This window comes from Sphaeramia orbicularis, unplaced genomic scaffold (genome assembly GCF_902148855.1).
Source record: "Sphaeramia orbicularis unplaced genomic scaffold, fSphaOr1.1, whole genome shotgun sequence".
Lineage (NCBI taxonomy): Eukaryota > Metazoa > Chordata > Actinopteri > Kurtiformes > Apogonidae > Sphaeramia > Sphaeramia orbicularis.
Window position 1 is genome coordinate 49125 of NW_021941571.1, and position 20553 is coordinate 69677.

The window sequence follows — 20553 nt, forward strand, 5'->3', positions numbered from 1 at the left end:
TTGCTCATAGTCATTCTCTTCTTTCCATTATAAACAGTCTTTATGGACACTCCAACTATTTTTGAAATCTCCTTTGGTGTGACGAGTGCATTCAGCAAATCACACACTGTTTGACGTTTGCTTTCCTGATTACTCATATGGGCAAAAGTTTGTGAAAAGGTATGGATAATAGTGTTAGGTATGATTATGACATCAGTATATGTTTGGGTTCAAAACAACTGACGTAGTGTCTGCTGAGAAAAAACAACTAAATGTTCAGTGTACATTTGGCTTCCCCACCCTGTATGTGTGTGTGTATATAAATATATATATATAAATAGTTTTCAGTGAGACTCAGTTGTCCAATCCACTGATAAAAACTGTATTTGGACAGTTTATCAGTGCTTATACATGTTCTACATTCACAAAAATACATTTATTCAACATTTTGGTTGTGAAACCTCCTGTAATTACACAAGATATTTGTCAATTAACAAACAAGTCTGGTTCAACTGACAGAACTAATACTTCTGTTACCGTTAACTGTCAATTTTATCTGTTTTTTTTTCTTTTTTTACGGTATTAAACTTTAAATTAACAGTTTAATCTCACAAATAGAAAAGAAATATTTGTGAAATTATGATACATTTGCAAATTTATTTCAACTATTTTTCTGTGAAAAAAGAAAAAAATTCTTTTAAAAAATTGAAATTTTTTGTTTATTCACAGTTACAGTTTTTTCATGTTATTTTACATCTGACATGTAAAATCACAGTCTGTTTTTGTCATTTCATTGGTATTTTCCTGTATCTTAAAAATACAGGAAAAACCTGTGAAATAAACAGTGAAAATTCTGTTAAATAACAGATTTTTTTTTTTTTTTTACAGTGTATGCTTTTGTTAAGGCTTCGTTGTCCTCTACAGTTGTTACATTTTTGGGGTTTTGCAAAGGGGACAGGACATAAATAATGATCATGAACGTCTGAACATGATGGACTTTATTTAGAACACATTCACCAGCGGAACCTTTGGAACCTTTGGAACCACATGCACATTCATCTAATGGTTCAACTAAAAGCTAAAGTTCCACACGTGTTGTAAATATGCGACTCATACATTTACGAACAGCTGCGTTTTCTGCCTTATTCTATGTTTAACTATCAGTCTATGTTTGTACAAGAAGGAAAAAAAAAAACAAAAGAAGCTGAATTAAATAAAAATTCAACACACAGCATTTTTGGCACCGGAAACAAACATTAAAACACAAAGAATTTACGTACACACTCGTCTTCATCATCATTATCGTCGTCGTTAACCTTTATTTACATACACTGTCATCTGCTACAGTGACCTTTGACCTTCTCGTATCCTGAAGACGCTCTGATCTCAGACCAGCATCATTCGTCTGTTTTCCATCGTTCATCTGTATGGAGGACTGAACCTGCCATATTTAAAAAATATATACACAAATATAAAAATGTCCTGATATATTAATTCATGTGACAATACATGATACAAAAAAAATAAAATAAAAGGCGTTTATTTACTTCAACATTTTATTTTCTGTAGCATTTAATTATTTTTGTCCTTATTTATATTTTTCCTTCTTTAACTTTTTTCTCTGCATTTATTTATGCATTGTTTTCTTTTTACATTTTCTTTATCTCTTTTTTTAAAAATTTATTTCTACATTTTATTTTCATCTGACATTTTTTTAAAAATTCATAGTCATACTTACCGCCCCAGTATTCCACCTCTCACATTTTTTCTCTATTTATTTCTCCAAACTCTATTTATTCCTGCATCTCTATTATACATTTCTGTGTGTATAAATAAATGCAGGGATAAAAAAATAAAGAAGGAAAAATATAAATAAGGACTAAATAAATAAATAAATGGTACGGAATGAAATGTTAAAGTAAATAAATACCTTTTAATTTTTTTTGGTACTATTTATCGGTACATGAATTAATTCATCAAACCACTTTTATATTTCTGTATATATTTTTCATTATGGCAGGTTCGGTCCTCCATACATCGTATTTTAATGCTACATTTATGGGAAATATCTGAGAAGTATCAGAAGAAAAAAAAACAATAATACTTAAAGGAGTAAAATCTGCATATGTTGAGAAGAAAAGTTGCAAAATATTGACGTAAAAAAAATAATAAATTTGCTCCTTTTTCACCAACATTTCCAGGAACGTTTAGTCACAGGAATCCAGTCCAGTAGGCGGAGCTAACAAAAGAACAGTCCAGTAGGCGGAGCTAACAGAAGAACAGTCCAGTAGGCGGAGCTAACAGAAGAACAGTCCAGTAGGCGGAGCTAACAGAAGAACAGTCCAGTAGGCGGCGCTAACAGAAGAACAGTCCAGTAGGCGGCGCTAACAGAAGAACAGTCCAGTAGGCGGAGCTAACAGAAGAACAGTCCAGTAGGCAGAGCTAACAAAAGAACAGTCCAGTAGGCGGAGCTAACAAAAGAACAGTCCAGTAGGCGGGGCTAACAGAAGAAGCTAAAGGCCAAACAAGCGTGATAATGCTATGAACACCGATACAACACGCCAGCATACGTCATAATAAATAAAACCATGTGATCTGAACAGAAAAGATGCCGCTGGATTAAACCAATCGGAGCTCTTCAGCATATAGCCCCGCCCATATGAATTCAGGAATCGGAAAAGTCCGCCCCCCAGTAGGAAGTTATTTCAAGGAAAGTTCGGGGTCGAGGGGGAAGTTTTTTTACGCCGGTAATTTCAGTGGAAACGTGTCAACGTTTTTCCGAATCACAGACAACGAATGTTCGTGAGTGAAAAAAAAGGATTTTGACAGAAAAACGTATTAAATATGTATTGAAATTTGTCGCATTTACATTTTGTTCTTTTTGGTCAAAATGTAAAGTTTCTGTTCTGATGTTTCATGACGAACTCGGACGCCGACGCTCGTCTGACTCAGAGAAAGTTCCGCCTTCTTTTCTTTTCACGTCATATTTCCTTCTTTTCTGATTGGCTGCCGTTTGACCCCTCCCCCTCCACCTTTTCTGACTTCCTGTTTCAGTGGATACTCGGTGCCGAGCGGTCGTCGGTCGCCGTCTTCTTCAGTTTGACGCCTCGTCGGATGGTCACCAGATAGTCCTCGGCCTCTCCGTACTCCACCTCCTCCAGGAGCTCGGGGAGGGGCCTGCGCTCCCGCTCCGATGCCCGCCCACTGGGCTGCGGCGGCGGCGGTGTGGGCGGGTCCGGACCCTCGCCCTGCTGGCCCTCCCAGGACCCGCTCAGTGGCGACAGAGGCACGGTCATCAGGCTAAGCGGGGATCGCGGTGCGGCGCAGTCCTCTGACGCCGCCCTGCCGGGGAAGCCGCCGCCCCCGGCCCCACCCCCTCCACCACCGAGGAGCTCAGGCACCGTGGGGGTCTTGACCGGGATCATGGGGGGTTTAATGGGGATGGGGCCCAGGCCGACGCCCCCGGACGGACGCCGCAGGTGGGGTTTGGACGACGGAGTCCGTCGGATGGTGGCGACTCCAGGAGTGACGGCGGCCGACGAGTTGGATGGCGGGCCGGCGGCAGGCGTGGGGCGTTTGGACGGGAACATACGGCGGTACGACTGGGTGATGTCACTGTTCCGCGGCGTCGTGGACGATTTGTCATAGTCTGACGAAAACTGATGATGAAGATGATGATGATGATGAAGATGGTGATCACTGTCCTGTTCAGATCCCACGGAGAAGTAATCACAGTCTGACACTGAGGAGGAGAAAAACAGTCAGACCAGGATGAATGGATGAACGGATGAATGGATAGATGAAGGAATGGATGTAGGAATAAATGAACAAATGAATGAATGAACACATGAACAGATGAACACATGAACAGATGAACACATGAGCACATGAACAGATGAACACATGAACAGCTGAACAGATAAATACATGAACAGATGAACACATGAACACATGAACAGATAAATACATGAACAGATGAACACATGAACACATGAACAGATAAATACATGAACAGATGAACACATGAGCACATGAACACATGAACAGATGAACACATGAACAGATAAATACATGAACAGATGAACACATGAACAGCTGAACAGATAAATACATGAACAGATGAACATATGAACAGATAAATACATGAACGCATGAACAGATGAACACATGAACAGATGAACACATGAACAGCTGAACAGATAAACACATGAACAGATGAACACATGAACAGCTGAACAGATAAACACATGAACACATGAACACATGAACAGATAAATACATGAACAGATGAACAGATAAATACATGAACAGATGAACACATGAACAGCTGAACAGATAAATACATGAACAGATGAACATATGAACAGATAAATACATGAACACATGAACAGATGAACACATGAACAGCTGAACAGATAAACACATGAACAGATAAATACATGAACATATGAACACATGAACACATGAACAGCTGAACAGATAAATACATGAACAGATGAACACATGAACAGATGAACACATGAACAGATAAATACATGAACAGATGAACAGCTGAACAGCTGAACAGATAAACACATGAACAGATGAACACATGAACAGCTGAACAGATAAATACATGAACAGATGAACAGATGAACAGCTGAACAGATAAATACACGAACAGATGAACAGATGAACATATGAACAGATAAATACATGAACACATGAACAGATGAACACATGAACAGCTGAACAGATAAATACATGAACAGATGAATAGATGAACAGCTGAACAGATAAATACACGAACAGATGAACATATGAACAGATAAATACATGAACACATGAACAGATGAACACATGAACAGCTGAACAGATAAACACATGAACAGATGAACACATGAACACATGAACAGATAAATACATGAACAGATGAACACATGAACAGATGAACAGCTGAACAGATAAACACATGAACAGATGAACAGATAAATACATGAACAGATGAACACATGAACAGATGAACACATGAACAAATGAACACATGAACAGATGAACACATGAACACATGAACAGATGAACACATGAACAGATGAACACATGAACAGGTGTATGTGTGTCGGTTCCGTACCCTGGGCTGTAATGGCGTCCTCTGAACAGCAGGGGGTGTTGGTCTGGCTGTTGTATCCACTGGAGCCCTGGACCGAGTCCCTGCTGGACCCGTGAAGGTCCAGCTGGAGGCCCCGGGTCAGGGCTCGGACCAGGTCCTCGTGGGGGTCCTGGTCCTCCTGCAGAACCTGAACAACACAAACAGCAACCAGGTTCTGAGTCTGGACCGGGTCAGTCACAATTTAATAATAAAGAACAGCAGATGAGTGGATGAACGGATGAAGGACGTGGTTCATTTAGTTTTGATTATAAACATCAGCTGATGTAATCTGACCCTGGGCGACGCCCCCTCATGGCTGCCTTTACATGGCTCCTCCCCCGCCGTGGTGACATCACTGCCCTGGTGGCTGCTGGGATCTGTAGTGTCTCTCCTGACCTTGCTCCTCTTCCTGGCGCTGACCCCAGGCTGGTCATATGGACCCGGTTTGGCCCAGTCCTGCACAGAACCCCAGAGTTAAGGACCTCCTGCATCAGGTGAGTGATGAACCAGACCCTGAACCAGACCCTCAACCAAACCCTGAACCCGACCCTGAACCCGACCCTGAACCAGACCCTGAACCAGACCCTGAACCCAACCCTGAACCCGACCCTGAACCAGACCCTGAACCCGTCGCTGAACCAGACCCTGAACCCAACCCTGAGCCAGACCCTGAACCTGACCCTGGACCCAAACCTCGACCCAAAACCTGAACCAGACCCTGAACCCAACCCTGAATCTAACCCTGAACCTGACCCTGAATCCAACCCTGGACCCAACCCTGGACCAAACCCTGAACCAGACCCTGAACACGACCCTGGACCAAACCCTGAACCAGACCCTGAACCCAACCCTGAGCCAGACCCTGAACCTGACCCTGGACCCAAACCTGGACCCAAAACCTGAACCAGACCCTGAACCAAACCCTGAACCAGACCCTGAACCAGACCCTGAACCCAACCCTGGACCAAACCCTGAACCAGACCCTGAACCCAACCCTGAGCCAGACCCTGAACCTGACCCTGGACCCAAACCTGGACCCAAAACCTGAACCAGACCCTGAACCAAACCCTGAACCAAACCCTGAACCAGACCCTGAACCAGACCCTGAACCCAACCCTGGACCAAACCCTGAACCAGACCCTGAACCCAACCCTGAGCCAGACCCTGAACCTGACCCTGGACCCAAACCTGGACCCAAAACCTGAACCAGACCCTGAACCAAACCCTGAACCAGACCCTGAACCAGACCCTGAACCCAACCCTGGACACAACCTTGGACCAAACCCTGAACCAGACCCTGAACACGACCCTGGACACAACCCTGAACCAAAGCCTGAACCAGACCCTGAACCAGACCCTGAACCCAACCCTGGACACAACCCTGAACCAAAGCCTGAACCTGACCCTGGACCCAAACCTGGACCCAAAACCTGAACCCAACCCTGAACCAGACCCACCCAGACCATCTAAAGTCTCCTGTCAGTTCATTCACAGTTTTAAATGTAAACATGTGCATCATTTACTTGGACGTATTTGCAGTAAAACAGATCACATGTTGTGGTTTTCATTATTTGTTGGTGATTTTTTTGGATCTGATTGGAATGAATGTGGAACCGAAGGAACATGAATGTGGACATAAACCCAGAGCTGGTCATGTGACCAGAGGACCGACCAATGAGGACAAAGCTTGAACCAAAACACAGGTCGACTGATTTGTGTGATCAGAAAAAAAAAAAAGAAAACTGAAATAAAAGAGGAGGAAGAGGAGGAGGAGGAGGAGGAGGAGGGGAAGTTATAGGGTGAGTGAGTGTGTGTGTGGGTGTGTGTGTGTGGGGGGGGGGGCGTGTCCTCACCTCTGGGGGCATGGGTGACGGGGACTTGGACTGGAAGGCGTCCTGGGAGGTGAAACCCGAGTCGTGGGAGGAGACGGAGGAGAGGCGAGGGGGCGTGTGCTGAGGAGGAGCCGAGGAGGAGGAGGAGGAGGAGGCGCAGTACCTGAAGTGGGAGGAGCCAGGGGAGTGGCAGTGGGAGCCGCTGGAGCGGGAGTCGCTGCTGTTCACGCTGTTCAGACTGCTGTAAAGAGAGGATGCCAAAGGGGGCGGAGTCAGTTCCACCGCAGAGACGACCAGAGGAAGCACCGCCCACAGCCACAGACCAAACCACGCCCACAATGACCATATATGAACCCCACTCAATAACCCTGGTCCTCCAGTACCAGACACAGAACACTGTCCACTTTAAACTGTTTTTTAAACATTGTCTTTTATTCAGTTTTTATTACTGTTGTTTTTATTTGGTTTATGTTTTTATTTTTATGTTTACCAGGGAACGGCAGAGGGTGGGGTTTCATCAGGGTTGGTTGGTTTGTTTGTTTGTTTGTTTGTCATACTATAGTCTTACAAAAAAGTCCTTTTTGGAGCCTGTTGGTGACCACCTGAAAATACAGGAGGTGATCAGAGGATGGTTTCATATAAATGACCTCAGTCTGTGTAGAAGCTGTGTTTTCTGTATAGCATCTCCTCTACAACGTTAAAAGGATCATCTTTGTGGTCGTGACTAAACACGATGATAATTATTCACATTTTCACTTTTTTTGCTCCAAAATCTATTGATGAATCAAGAAAATAATCCACAAATGCATCAACAGCAGCAGCTTGTCCAACAGGACCATAAACATCAGGTCGAAGCTGGAGGAGTCTGCTTCAATAAAGGTCAAATAAAATACAAACAAATGAACCCTTGGACCCAGGGCTGTCAAATTCATGTTAGTTCAGTTCCACATTCCCCCGAATATGATCTGCAGTGGGCCGGACCAGTCAAATAATAACAGCCAAGAACGTACATTTATATAACAACAAGAAAAGAAATCAGAGAGCGCACACCTCCGCCAAGGCAGATCACTGCCCCCCCCCCCCCCCCCATCACAACCAAAATGTAATCATTTCTTCCTTGTGCCAGTATCAACATTTACTGAAAATTTAATGAAAATCCATCCATAACTTTTTGAGTTATCTTGCTAACAAACAAACAAACACACAAAGCAAAGCGATCCCAGTACCTCCTGGTGGAAGTACTAATGTTTACATCTACAAAGTTTCCATAAAAATCTGAAAAACATGAACAACTTGAAATGTCTTAAGAAAAACAAGTGTAATTTTACTAATATTCTGCCTCAGTTTGTCAGTTTATCATTTACACATGTGTTACAACTGACATTACAACTACAAATACACTAAACATTTAGTAACAGGTAGAATTTTGGTCAAACTGCAGGTACTGTGCTTCTCCTTGGACATTTTCAGGTTGTTCATGTTCAGGTTATTCACATTTTTTGTAAAAGGATAGTTTGTAAATGTAAACATTTTCATGTAATTTTACTTTTTTACACTAAAACAAAGAGAAGATTTGTAGTTGTCATTATTTATAAGTTATTATAACAGTATTTGGCTGGTTCTGACCCACTTAAGGTCATATTGTTCTGTACGTGGAACCTGAATTAAAATGATTTGACGCCATTGATTGTTCATATCTTCAGTGTAATTTTTGCATTTCACAAATTCATCCCATGGGCCGGATCGGACCCTTAGGTGGGCTGCATTTGGCCCCCGGGCCGCATGTTTGACCCCTGTGCTTTAAGCCCTGGTTCCAGGTAAAGGTTGACAAATGAAGCTGCAGTTCCAGTTTCCACCACCAGGAGGCAGCAGCAAACACAGTAACAGGAGCCAGAGCTGCTGTTGCCGTGGTAACCCACCTGCACATGCTGGACTTCCTGGATACGGTGGTGCTGGGGGAGGAGGGCGGGGTTTGGTAGGACCAGGCGCAGTCGGAACCCTTGAGGTCCACGATCACCTGACGACAAACCGACCAATGAGAAGGAAGACAGACACATCCAGGAAGTCAAAGGAGTCCAGTTTGGACGCTTTGATCCACGTTGACCCTTTAACCCTTTCATGCATGAATTATGAAAAGTTTAGTCACATTTTTTTCTTGAGTGTTTTTATTCCTCCTTGGGCCTAAAAAGAACAATGCACTTGAGTTTTTTTTGTTTTTTTTTCATTGAGTTAGAAAAATGTTTGTGCATTATATTTTTGAAGTAAAGAAACGTGTTTAAAGCCCAGTATCAGAAAGTGATATGAAAACAATGAAATACAAACATTTTTAATGCTGCTAATCTGATGTTTTCTCACATTTGAACATATTCTAATGTTAGTTATTACTCACTTCATGGAGATAATATGCAAAAAAAAAGTCTAACAATTAACAACTGATTTCCACTCAGACATGTCAGTGCAGATCAGGTTGATCTAGAACAGTACAGTTCCAGTCCTGGTCTGAATGTCAGTGTTTGGGATGATGCATGTGTCGGCTGATACGGAACTAAAACGACCAAACCCATGAATATGCAACAGTTTAGAAGAACCGTCCACTGGAGGACCACTGTGCATGAAAGGGTTAAGAAGTGCACTGAACCCAGAGGGAGCGTGGGCACCTGTTCACTGGAGGGGGGCAGCTTATGGGGGTCCATGGTCAGGGTCTTCAGGTCCTCGGTCAGGGTCTGCAGGTGGGTGATCTCCCCCAGAAGGGTCATCTCCTCCTCCTGAAACAGAACCAGAACCAGAACCAGTTCAGGACTCAGACCCAAACAGAGGTTCATTCACCTGAGTCTGATCGGGTTTAGTCTGATGATAATAATAATAATAATAATAATAATAATAATAAGAAGAAGAAGAAGAAGAAGAAGAAGAAGAAGAAGAAGAATTTAGAGGTTTTTTTTAAACTTAAGTTAATTATTCTTTGTTTTACTTATAGATTTTTTTTAACTTATAGGTTATTCTTTTTTAAAAACATTTAGTTTTTTTTTTAACTTGTAGATTTTTTCTACTTATAGGTTATTTATTGATTCTTTTTTTAAATTATAGATTATTCTTTTTTTTAAAACTTATAGGTTTTTTTTAAACTTATAGGTTATTCTTATTTTTTTCCTTTTTTTAACTTATGGGTTATTCTTATTTTTTTCTTTTTCCTTTTAAACGTATGGGTTATTCTGTTCTTATTTTCCTGCAGATCATTTTGGGCTGAATGTGGAACCTGAACTGACATGACTTTGACGGCCTGTAAATAAAACATGCACTTCCAGATTCATCCACTGGGTGTCAGTGTGTGTGTGACGCTCCAGTGTCTGCTGTGTGGGAACTAAACCAACCACAGTCATGAACATACAAGAGAACATGTGGAGAACATACGGGAGAACATGTGGAGAACATACAGGAGAACATGTGGAGAACATACAAGAGAACATGTGGAGAACATACAGGAGAACATGTGGAGAACATACAGGAGAACATGTGGAGAACATGCGGAGAACATACAGGAGAACATGTGGAGAACATACAGGAGAACATGTGGAGAACATACAGGAGAACATGCGGAGAACATACAGGAGAACATGTGGAGAACATACAGGAGAACATGTGGAGAACATTTGGAGAACATACAGGAGAACATGTGGAGAACATGCGGAGAACATACAGGAGAACATGTGGAGAACATGTGTAGACCAGATGCACCCTGGGTGTTAAAGGTTGAACTGACCACCACCGGCTTCATCATGGACACGAAGCAGCAGAAGCGACTCCTCTCCTCCACCAGTGCCTTTCTCACCGCCACCTTCTCTGTCTCCTCCAACAGCAGGTATTTGTCACTGACGTCCTGCATGGCGCTGTCCAGCTGGGGCTGGAGGTCACCACGGCCTGGACGCAACACAACGCACGGTCAACACAAACACACAACAGGTACACAACATCAACCACACAGGAAGGACTGGAGCTCAGACAGGAAGGACTGGCCAGACCACTTTCATATGTGGTCCTAAATCTGAGCCAGACCACTTTCATATGTGGTCCTAAATCTGAGCCAGACCACTTTCATATGTGGTCCTAAATCTGAGCCAGACCACTTTCATATGTGGTCCTAAATCTGACCCAGACCACTTTCATATGTGGTCCTAAATCTGACCCAGACCACTTTCATATGTGGTCCTAAATCTGAGCCAGACCACTTTCATATGTGGTCCTAAATCTGAGCCAGACCACTTTCATATGTGGTCCTAAATCTGAGCCAGACCACTTTCATATGTGGTCCTAAATCTGATCCAGACCACTTTCATATGTGGTCCTAAATCTGACCCAGACCACTTTCATATGTGGTCCTAAATCTGACCCAGACCACTTTCATATGTGGTCCTAAATCTGAGCCAGACCACTTTCATATGTGGTCCTAAATCTGACCCAGACCACTTTCATATGTGGTCCCTAAATCTGACCCAGACCACTTTCATACGTGGTCCCTAAATCTGACCCAGACCACTTTCATATAAAAACTGAGCAAATCCATGTAAAACTAAAAGAAAATTATCAAAATACTTGAAACATGAGAATAAAATGAGCAAAATACTGGAAAAAAAAAAAAACAGTGAAGAAATACTTGAAAATGAGCAGAGTTTATCATTTCATTAGATGTGTTTAGTCTGTGAATACTTGTAAAATGAGGAAAAAACCTTGAAATATGGCATAAAATTGAACAAAAACTTGTAAAATGAGAATAAAATGAGCAAAATTCTTGAAAAATGAGAATAGAATGAGAAAAATATAATTGTAAGAACAGGGGGAAAAAACAACAACAACAACAACAACAAAAACCCGAAATATGGCATAAAATTTCACAAAAACTTGTGAGATGAGAATAAAATGAGCAAAATTCTCTAAAAATGAGAATAGAATGAGAAAAATACTTGTAAGAAGAAGAGGAAAAAAATTACCCCAAAAAGTCTGAAATATGGCATAAAATTGGAAAAAAAAAAAAAAAAAAAAAACTTGTAAAATGAGAATAAAATGAGAAAAAATACTTGTAAGAACAGGGGAAAAAAAACAAAAGAATATGAAATGTGGCATAAAATTAAGCAAAAATCTTTAAAAATGAGACAAAAATGAGAAAAATACTTGTAAGAAGAAAGAAATAACCAAAAAAAACTCTGAAATATGGCATAAAATTGAACAAACACTTGTAAAATGAGAATAAAATGAGCAAAATTCTTGAAAATTTTGAGTAAAATGAGAAAAACACATGTAAGAGGAAAGAAAAAAAAAAAAAAACTGAAATATGGCATAAAATTGGGGGGAAAAAAATATTTGAGTCTAAAATGAGAAAAACTCTTGAAAAATGAGAAAATGTGAAAAATACTTGTAAGAACAGGAATAAAATAATCCAAAAACCCCTAAAACATGGCATAAAATTCAATAATAATGAAACTTCAGCTCACATCGTGTATAAAAAATGGACTGTGCATCATCAGAAAATAAATACAAATGCATAAAAAACTGCTTTTATTCACAAAAAACATGGAAAAAAGAGGACAGATTTGGTGTCAAACTCACCGAACATATCAGCTGAGCAGAGCAAAGCATCATGGGACGGCATGGAGAAGCAGAAGAGCCAACAGGTCACATGTTAACGTCCATATTTGGTCTCAACAGGTGGAAAATGGAATAAGTCGCATTAAAACCAAACCTTTCTTTGCCTTTTTCTGCAGCTTCAGCGTATCTGAGGAACGCTTCTTAATGTCCTGACGAGCTTTTTTATATTCTGGATGAAAAAGAAGAAGAAAAAGAACGAAAAAAAAACCGTCAAACCAGGAGGAAAAACAAAGAAAACCAAGAAAATTTAAGAAAGTCCTCAAAAGTTACTAAAAAACATGGAAAAAAGGACCAAAATGATCAATGCAATGACAAAAAGAAAAAAAAAGGAAAAAGGTTAAATAATGAAAAAAAAAAACTAAACTAAATAAGTAACAATCATCAGTAAAAGGAAGAAAATGAAGAAACAAAAAAAAGCAAAATTTGTAAAATAAATGGTAAAAAAAAAATGAACAAAATTATCAATGCAATGACAAAAACAACCCAAAAAAAACACAAAAAAGGTTAAATAATAAAAAAAAACTTAATAAAATAAGAAACAATAATCAGTAAAATGAAGAAAATGCTAAACTAATTTAACAAGAAACTAATGATGTTTATTTATTTAATTTTCTTTTATAATTGTCACTTATTTTTCTTATTGTATTGATAGTTCTGGTTCATTTTGTTGATTATTTTCTTTATTTTTGCTCATTTCTATTCATTTTTTAAATTATTTAGTTCATTTCTTGTTAAATTAAATGAATATTTTCTTCATTTTACTGATTATTTTTATTCAGTTTATTTTGCTCATTATGTTTTTTTTTTTCCAGTTATTTTTCTTATTGTATTGATAGTTTTTGTTCATTTTGTTGATTATTTTCTTCATTTGTGCTCATTTTTATTTGTTTTTGAATTTGTTGTTAAACTAGTTGATTATTTTCTTCCATTTACTGATTATTGTTATTGAGTTTTTATTCATTATGTTTTGTTTTTTTCACTTATTTCTGTGATTGTATGGGTGGTTCTGGTTCATTTTGTGGCTGATTTTCTCATCTCTGCCTCATGACATCCTCAGTCTGCACATGCTCAGTGGACCTCAGTCTTCGTGGCTGTGGTTGTTCCGTCACAGACGCTGGTGTCGCCGTGTTTCCTACCTTTGGCGTGGTCTTTGTCCAGAGCGCTGGACACCCGCTTCCACTCCTCCATCTGCTCCTGCAGAGGGCTGATCAGGCAGTCCTGAAACACCCTGAAACAGACAGTCCACAAACACCCTGAAACAGACAGTCCTGAAACACCCTGAAACAGACAGTCCACAAACACCCTGAAACAGACAGTCCACAAACACCCTGAAACAGAAGGTCCTGAAACACCCTGAAACAGACAGTCCACAAACACCCTGAAACAGACAGTCCACAAACACCCTGAAACAGGCAGTCCTGAAACACCCTGAAACAGACAGTCCACAAACACCCTGAAACAGACAGTCCTGAAACACCCTGAAACAGACAGTCCACAAACACCCTGAAACAGACAGTCCACAAACACCCTGAAACAGACAGTCCACAAAATCCCTGAAACAGACAGTCCACAACACCCTGAAACAGACAGTCCTGAAACACCCTGAAACAGACAGTCCACAAACACCCTGAAACAGGCAGTCCTGAAACACCCTGAAACAGACAGTCCACAAACACCCTGAAACAGACAGTCCACAAACACCCTGAAAAAGGCAGTCCTGAAACACCCTGAAACAGACAGTCCACAAACACCCTGAAACAGGCAGTCCTGAAACACCCTGAAACAGACAGTCCACAAACACCCTGAAACAGACAGTCCACAAACACCCTGAAACAGACAGTCCACAAACACCCTGAAACAGACAGTCCTGAAACACCCTGAAACAGACAGTCCACAAACACCCTGAAACAGGCAGTCCTGAAACACCCTGAAACAGACAGTCCACAAACACCCTGAAACAGACAGTCCACAAAAACCCTGAAACAGACAGTCCTGAAACACCCTGAAACAGAGTGTCCACAAACACCCTGAAACAGGCAGTCCTGAAACACCCTGAAACAGACAGTCCACAAACACCCTGAAACAGACAGTCCACAAACACCCTGAAACAGGCAGTCCTGAAACACCCTGAAACAGACAGTCCACAAACACCCTGAAACAGACAGTCCTGAAACACCCTGAAACAGACAGTCCACAAACACCCTGAAACAGACAGTCCACAAACACCCTGAAACAGACAGTCCACAAAATCCCTGAAACAGACAGTCCACAAACACCCTGAAACAGACAGTCCTGAAACACCCTGAAACAGACAGTCCACAAACACCCTGAAACAGGCAGTCCTGAAACACCCTGAAACAGACAGTCCACAAACACCCTGAAACAGACAGTCCACAAACACCCTGAAAAAGGCAGTCCTGAAACACCCTGAAACAGACAGTCCACAAACACCCTGAAACAGGCAGTCCTGAAACACCCTGAAACAGACAGTCCACAAACACCCTGAAACAGACAGTCCACAAACACCCTGAAACAGACAGTCCACAAACACCCTGAAACAGACAGTCCTGAAACACCCTGAAACAGACAGTCCACAAACACCCTGAAACAGGCAGTCCTGAAACACCCTGAAACAGACAGTCCACAAACACCCTGAAACAGACAGTCCACAAAAACCCTGAAACAGACAGTCCTGAAACACCCTGAAACAGAGTGTCCACAAACACCCTGAAACAGGCAGTCCTGAAACACCCTGAAACAGACAGTCCACAAACACCCTGAAACAGACAGTCCACAAACACCCTGAAACAGACAGTCCACAAACACCCTGAAACAGGCAGTCCTGAAACACCCTGTAAAAGACAGTCCACAAACACCCTGAAACAGGCAGTCCTGAAACACCCTGAAACAGAAGGTCCTGAAACACCCTGAAACAGACAGTCCACAAACACCCTGAAACAGGCAGTCCTGAAACACCCTGAAACAGACAGTCCACAAACACCTTGAAACAGATAGTCCACAAACACCCTGAAACAGACAGTCCACAAACACCCTGAAACAGGCAGTCCTGAAACACCCTGAAACAGACAGTCCACAAACACCCTGAAACAGACAGTCCACAAACACCCTGAAACAGACAGTCCTGAAACACCCTGAAACAGACAGTCCACAAACACCCTGAAACAGGCAGTCCTGAAACACCCTGAAACAGACAGTCCACAAACACCCTGAAACAGACAGTCCACAAACACCCTGAAACAGGCAGTCCTGAAACACCCTGAAACAGACAGTCCACAAACACCCTGAAACAGGCAGTCCTGAAACACCCTGAAACAGACAGTCCACAAACACCCTGAAACAGACAGTCCACAAACACCCTGAAACAGACAGTCCTGAAACACCCTGAAACAGACAGTCCACAAACACCCTGAAACAGACAGTCCTGAAACACCCTGAAACAGACAGTCCACAAACACCCTGAAACAGGCAGTCCTGAAACACCCTGAAACAGACAGTCCACAAACACCCTGAAACAGGCAGTCCTGAAACACCCTGAAACAGACAGTCCACAAACACCCTGAAACAGACAGTCCACAAACACCCTGAAACAGACAGTCCTGAAACACCCTGAAACAGACAGTCCACAAACACCCTGAAACAGGTAGTCCTGAAACACCCTGAAACAGACAGTCCACAAACACCCTGAAACAGGCAGTCCTGAAACACCCTGAAACAGACAGTCCACAAACACCCTGAAACAGGCAGTCCTGAAACACCCTGAAAATGACAGTCCACAAACACCCTGAAACAGACAGTCCACAAACACCCTGAAACAGGCAGTCCTGAAACACCCTGAAACAGACAGTCCTGAAACACCCTGAAACAGACAGTCCTGAAACACCTTGAAACAGACAGTCCACAAACACCCTGAAAAAGACAGTCCACAAACACCCTGAAACAGACAGTCCACAAACACCCTGAAACAGACAGTCCTGAAACACCCTGAAACAGACAGTCCACAAACACCCTGAAACAGGCAGTCCTGAAACACCCTGAAACAGGCAGTCCTGAAACACCCTGAAACAGACAGTCCACAAACACCCTGAAACAGACAGTCCTGAAACACCCTGAAACAGACAGTCCACAAACACCCTGAAACAGGCAGTCCTGAAACACCCTGAAACAGACAGTCCACAAACACCCTGAAACAGACAGTCCACAAACACCCTGAAACAGACAGTCCTGAAACACCCTGAAACAGACAGTCCACAAACACCCTGAAACAGACAGTCCTGAAACACCCTGAAACAGACAGTCCACAAACACCCTGAAACAGACAGTCCACAAACACCCTGAAACAGACAGTCCTGAAACACCCTGAAACAGACAGTCCACAAACACCCTGAAACAGGCAGTCCTGAAACACCCTGAAACAGACAGTCCACAAACACCCTGAAACAGACAGTCCACAAACACCCTGAAACAGGCAGTCCTGAAACACCCTGAAACAGACAGTCCACAAACACCCTGAAACAGGCAGTCCTGAAACACCCTGAAACAGACAGTCCACAAACACCCTGAAACAGACAGTCCACAAACACCCTGAAACAGACAGTCCTGAAACACCCTGAAACAGACAGTCCACAAACACCCTGAAACAGACAGTCCTGAAACACCCTGAAACAGACAGTCCACAAACACCCTGAAACAGGCAGTCCTGAAACACCCTGAAACAGACAGTCCACAAACACCCTGAAACAGGCAGTCCTGAAACACCCTGAAACAGACAGTCCACAAACACCCTGAAACAGACAGTCCTGAAACACCCTGAAACAGACAGTCCACAAACACCCTGAAACAGGCAGTCCTGAAACACCCTGAAACAGACAGTCCACAAACACCCTGAAACAGGCAGTCCTGAAACACCCTGAAACAGACAGTCCACAAACACCCTGAAACAGGCAGTCCTGAAACACCCTGAAAATGACAGTCCACAAACACCCTGAAACAGACAGTCCACAAACACCCTGAAACAGGCATTCCTGAAACACCCTGAAACAGACAGTCCTGAAACACCCTGAAACAGACAGTCCTGAAACACCTTGAAACAGACAGTCCACAAACACCCTGAAAAAGACAGTCCACAAACACCCTGAAACAGACAGTCCACAAACACCCTGAAACAGACAGTCCTGAAACACCCTGAAACAGACAGTCCACAAACACCCTGAAACAGGCAGTCCTGAAACACCCTGAAACAGGCAGTCCTGAAACACCCTGAAACAGACAGTCCTGAAACACCCTGAAACAGACAGTCCACAAACACCCTGAAACAGACAGTCCTGAAACACCCTGAAACAGACAGTCCACAAACACCCTGAAACAGGCAGTCCTGAAACACCCTGAAACAGACAGTCCACAAACACCCTGAAACAGACAGTCCACAAACACCCTGAAACAGACAGTCCTGAAACACCCTGAAACAGACAGTCCACAAACACCCTGAAACAGACAGTCCTGAAACACCCTGAAACAGACAGTCCACAAACACCCTGAAACAGACAGTCCACAAACACCCTGAAACAGACAGTCCAAAAACACCCTGAAACACACAGTCCACAAACACCCTGAAACAGACAGTCCTGAAACACCCTGAAACAGACAGTCCTGAAACACCCTGAAACAGACAGTCCACAAACACCCTGAAACAGACAGTCCTGAAACACCCTGAAACAGACAGTCCACAAACACCCTGAAACAGGCAGTCCTGAAACACCCTGAAACAGACAGTCCACAAACACCCTGAAACAGACAGTCCTGAAACACCCTGAAACAGACAGTCCACAAACACCCTGAAACAGACAGTCCACAAACACCCTGAAACAGGCAGTCCACAAACACCCTGAAACAGACAGTCCACAAACACCCTGAAACAGGCAGTCCTGAAACACCCTGAAACAGACAGTCCACAAAAACCCTGCAACAGGCAGTCCTGAAACACCCTGAAACAGACAGTCCACAAAAACCCTGAAACAGGCAGTCCTGAAACACCCTGAAACAGACAGTCCACAAACACCCTGAAACAGACAGTCCACAAACACCCTGAAACAGGCAGTCCTGAAACACCCTGAAACAGACAGTCCTGAAACACCCTGAAACAGACAGTCCTGAAACACCCTGAAACAGACAGTCCACAAACACCCTGAAACACAGACAGTCCTGAAACACCCTGAAACAGACAGTCCTGAAACACCCTGAAACAGACAGTCCTGAAACACCCTGAAACAGACAGTCCTGAAACACCCTGAAACAGACAGTCCACAAACACCCTGAAACACAGACAGTCCTGAAACACCCTGAAACAGACAGTCCTGAAACACCCTGAAACACAGACACCACCACACGCTGCGTTACAAACCCAGGAAACAACTGAAAATGGGTTTGAACCAAGAAAACCGACCATTTGAATAAAAATGAGGAAAAACTGTACGAAATACCCGAAAAATTAGGAAAAAAAAACACAAAACCTTGAAATATGGTGTAACAGTGAACGAATGTGTGTAAAATGAGGAAAAATTGAAAATAACACGAGCAAAATACAGTAAAAATGATCAGAGTTTGTCATTTCATTACATGTTTCGTCTTTAACCCTAAAAAACCCCAAAAAGCATCGATTGAGTTAAAATCTAAAATGAAAATGTGTTTAAACTGAAAAAATGAAAATTTTTAACCAAAATGAGGATAAATTGTGCAAAATACTAGAAAAATGAGGAAAAAAATAACCAAAAACCTTAAAATATGGTGTAAAAGTGAAGAAATACATATAAAATGAGGAGAAAGTGAGCAAAATACTGTAAAAATGAGCAGAGTTTGTCATTTCATTACATGTTTTGTATTTAATGCTAAAAAAAAACCCAAAGCATTGACTGAGTAAGAATGTAGAAATGAAAAAATGAAAATGTTTTAGAAAAATGAGGATAAACTGCACAATACTAGAAAAATGAAGGAAAACAATAACCACAAAACCTTGAAATATGGTGTAAAAGTGAACAAATATGTGTTAAATGAGGAGAAAATGAGCAAAATACAGGAAATAAAGAGGATGAAAACTTGAAAAATGATCTGTATCTGTATATATATGTACATCCATATCTATATCTACAGATGAAATGCATGGAATAAAATTCTAAACTCTCAAGTGTTCATTCACTGTTTATTTCCAGTATTTTGCTCAATTTTATGCCATATTTCAAAGTTTTTGAGGTTATTTTTTTCCTCTTCCTACATGTATTTTGCTCATTTTATTCCTATTTTACAAGTTTTTGTTCAATTTTATGCCAAAAAAAAAACTTGAAATATGGCATAAAATTGAACAAATACAGAGAAAAAGAAAATAGAATGAGCAAAACACTGGAAATAAACAGTGAACAAACATGAATCATTTCATTAGATGCATTTCATCTGTAGATATAGTATAGATAATATATATATATATATATATATATATATATATATATATATATATATATATATAGTATTTACATCTATATCTATAGGTATAGACATGGATATAACTACAGATATAGTAGTAGTCATAGGAGGAGGAGGAGGAGTCCAGGGATGAAAACAAGAACACAGAGGGTCTGGAAAAGGACGAGTGGCGGCAGGAGGTGAGCAGAGGAACCAGGAGGAGGCGGTTGCCGTGGAGACGTGGGGTCAGCCGCTCCACCTGTTCACAGATGTACTCACATGGAGAAGTGTCGCAGTTTGGCCTCGATGCTGCGATGGCGCATACACATTCTGGTGAGAGCAGAACCGATGTCCCTGGTACCACCTGAGGACGCACACACACAAAGTACACACACACAGATACACAAAGAACACACACACACACATTATTATTATGATTATGATTTTCATTTATTTATTTCCTTCCTTCCTTCCTTCCTTCCAGCTGACCCACTCTCAGCTCAG

The 20553-nt window shown here is 41.9% G+C and overlaps 1 protein-coding gene across 1 annotated transcript; it reads right to left on the minus strand.

Annotated features, from left to right (window-relative positions):
- Positions 1–2959: 2959 nt before the first annotated feature.
- Positions 2960–20454, minus strand: LOC115416185 (protein MTSS 1-like). Its single transcript, XM_030129906.1, has 10 exons — positions 20329–20454; positions 13716–13807; positions 12674–12748; positions 12541–12552; positions 10700–10857; positions 9597–9704; positions 8859–8956; positions 6961–7180; positions 5090–5255; positions 2960–3721 (listed from the first exon to the last, which is right to left on the minus strand). The coding sequence occupies exons 1-10, from the start codon at positions 20376–20378 to the stop codon at positions 3030–3032; spliced, it is 1671 nt and encodes a 556-aa protein (XP_029985766.1). The 5' UTR covers positions 20379–20454; the 3' UTR covers positions 2960–3029.
- Positions 20455–20553: the final 99 nt, after the last annotated feature.

Coding starts and splice junctions, on each gene's coding strand:
- LOC115416185 (XM_030129906.1), bottom strand. CDS start 20,378: ATGTGTATGCGCCATCGCAGCATCGAGGCCAAACTGCGACACTTCTCC. Junction 13,808..20,328: donor AAACTGCGACACTTCTCCAT/GTGAGTACATCT, acceptor TGTCTGTTTCAG/GGTGTTTCAGGACTGCCTGA. Junction 8,957..9,596: donor TGCCCCCCTCCAGTGAACAG/GTGCCCACGCTC, acceptor GTTTGTCGTCAG/GTGATCGTGGACCTCAAGGG.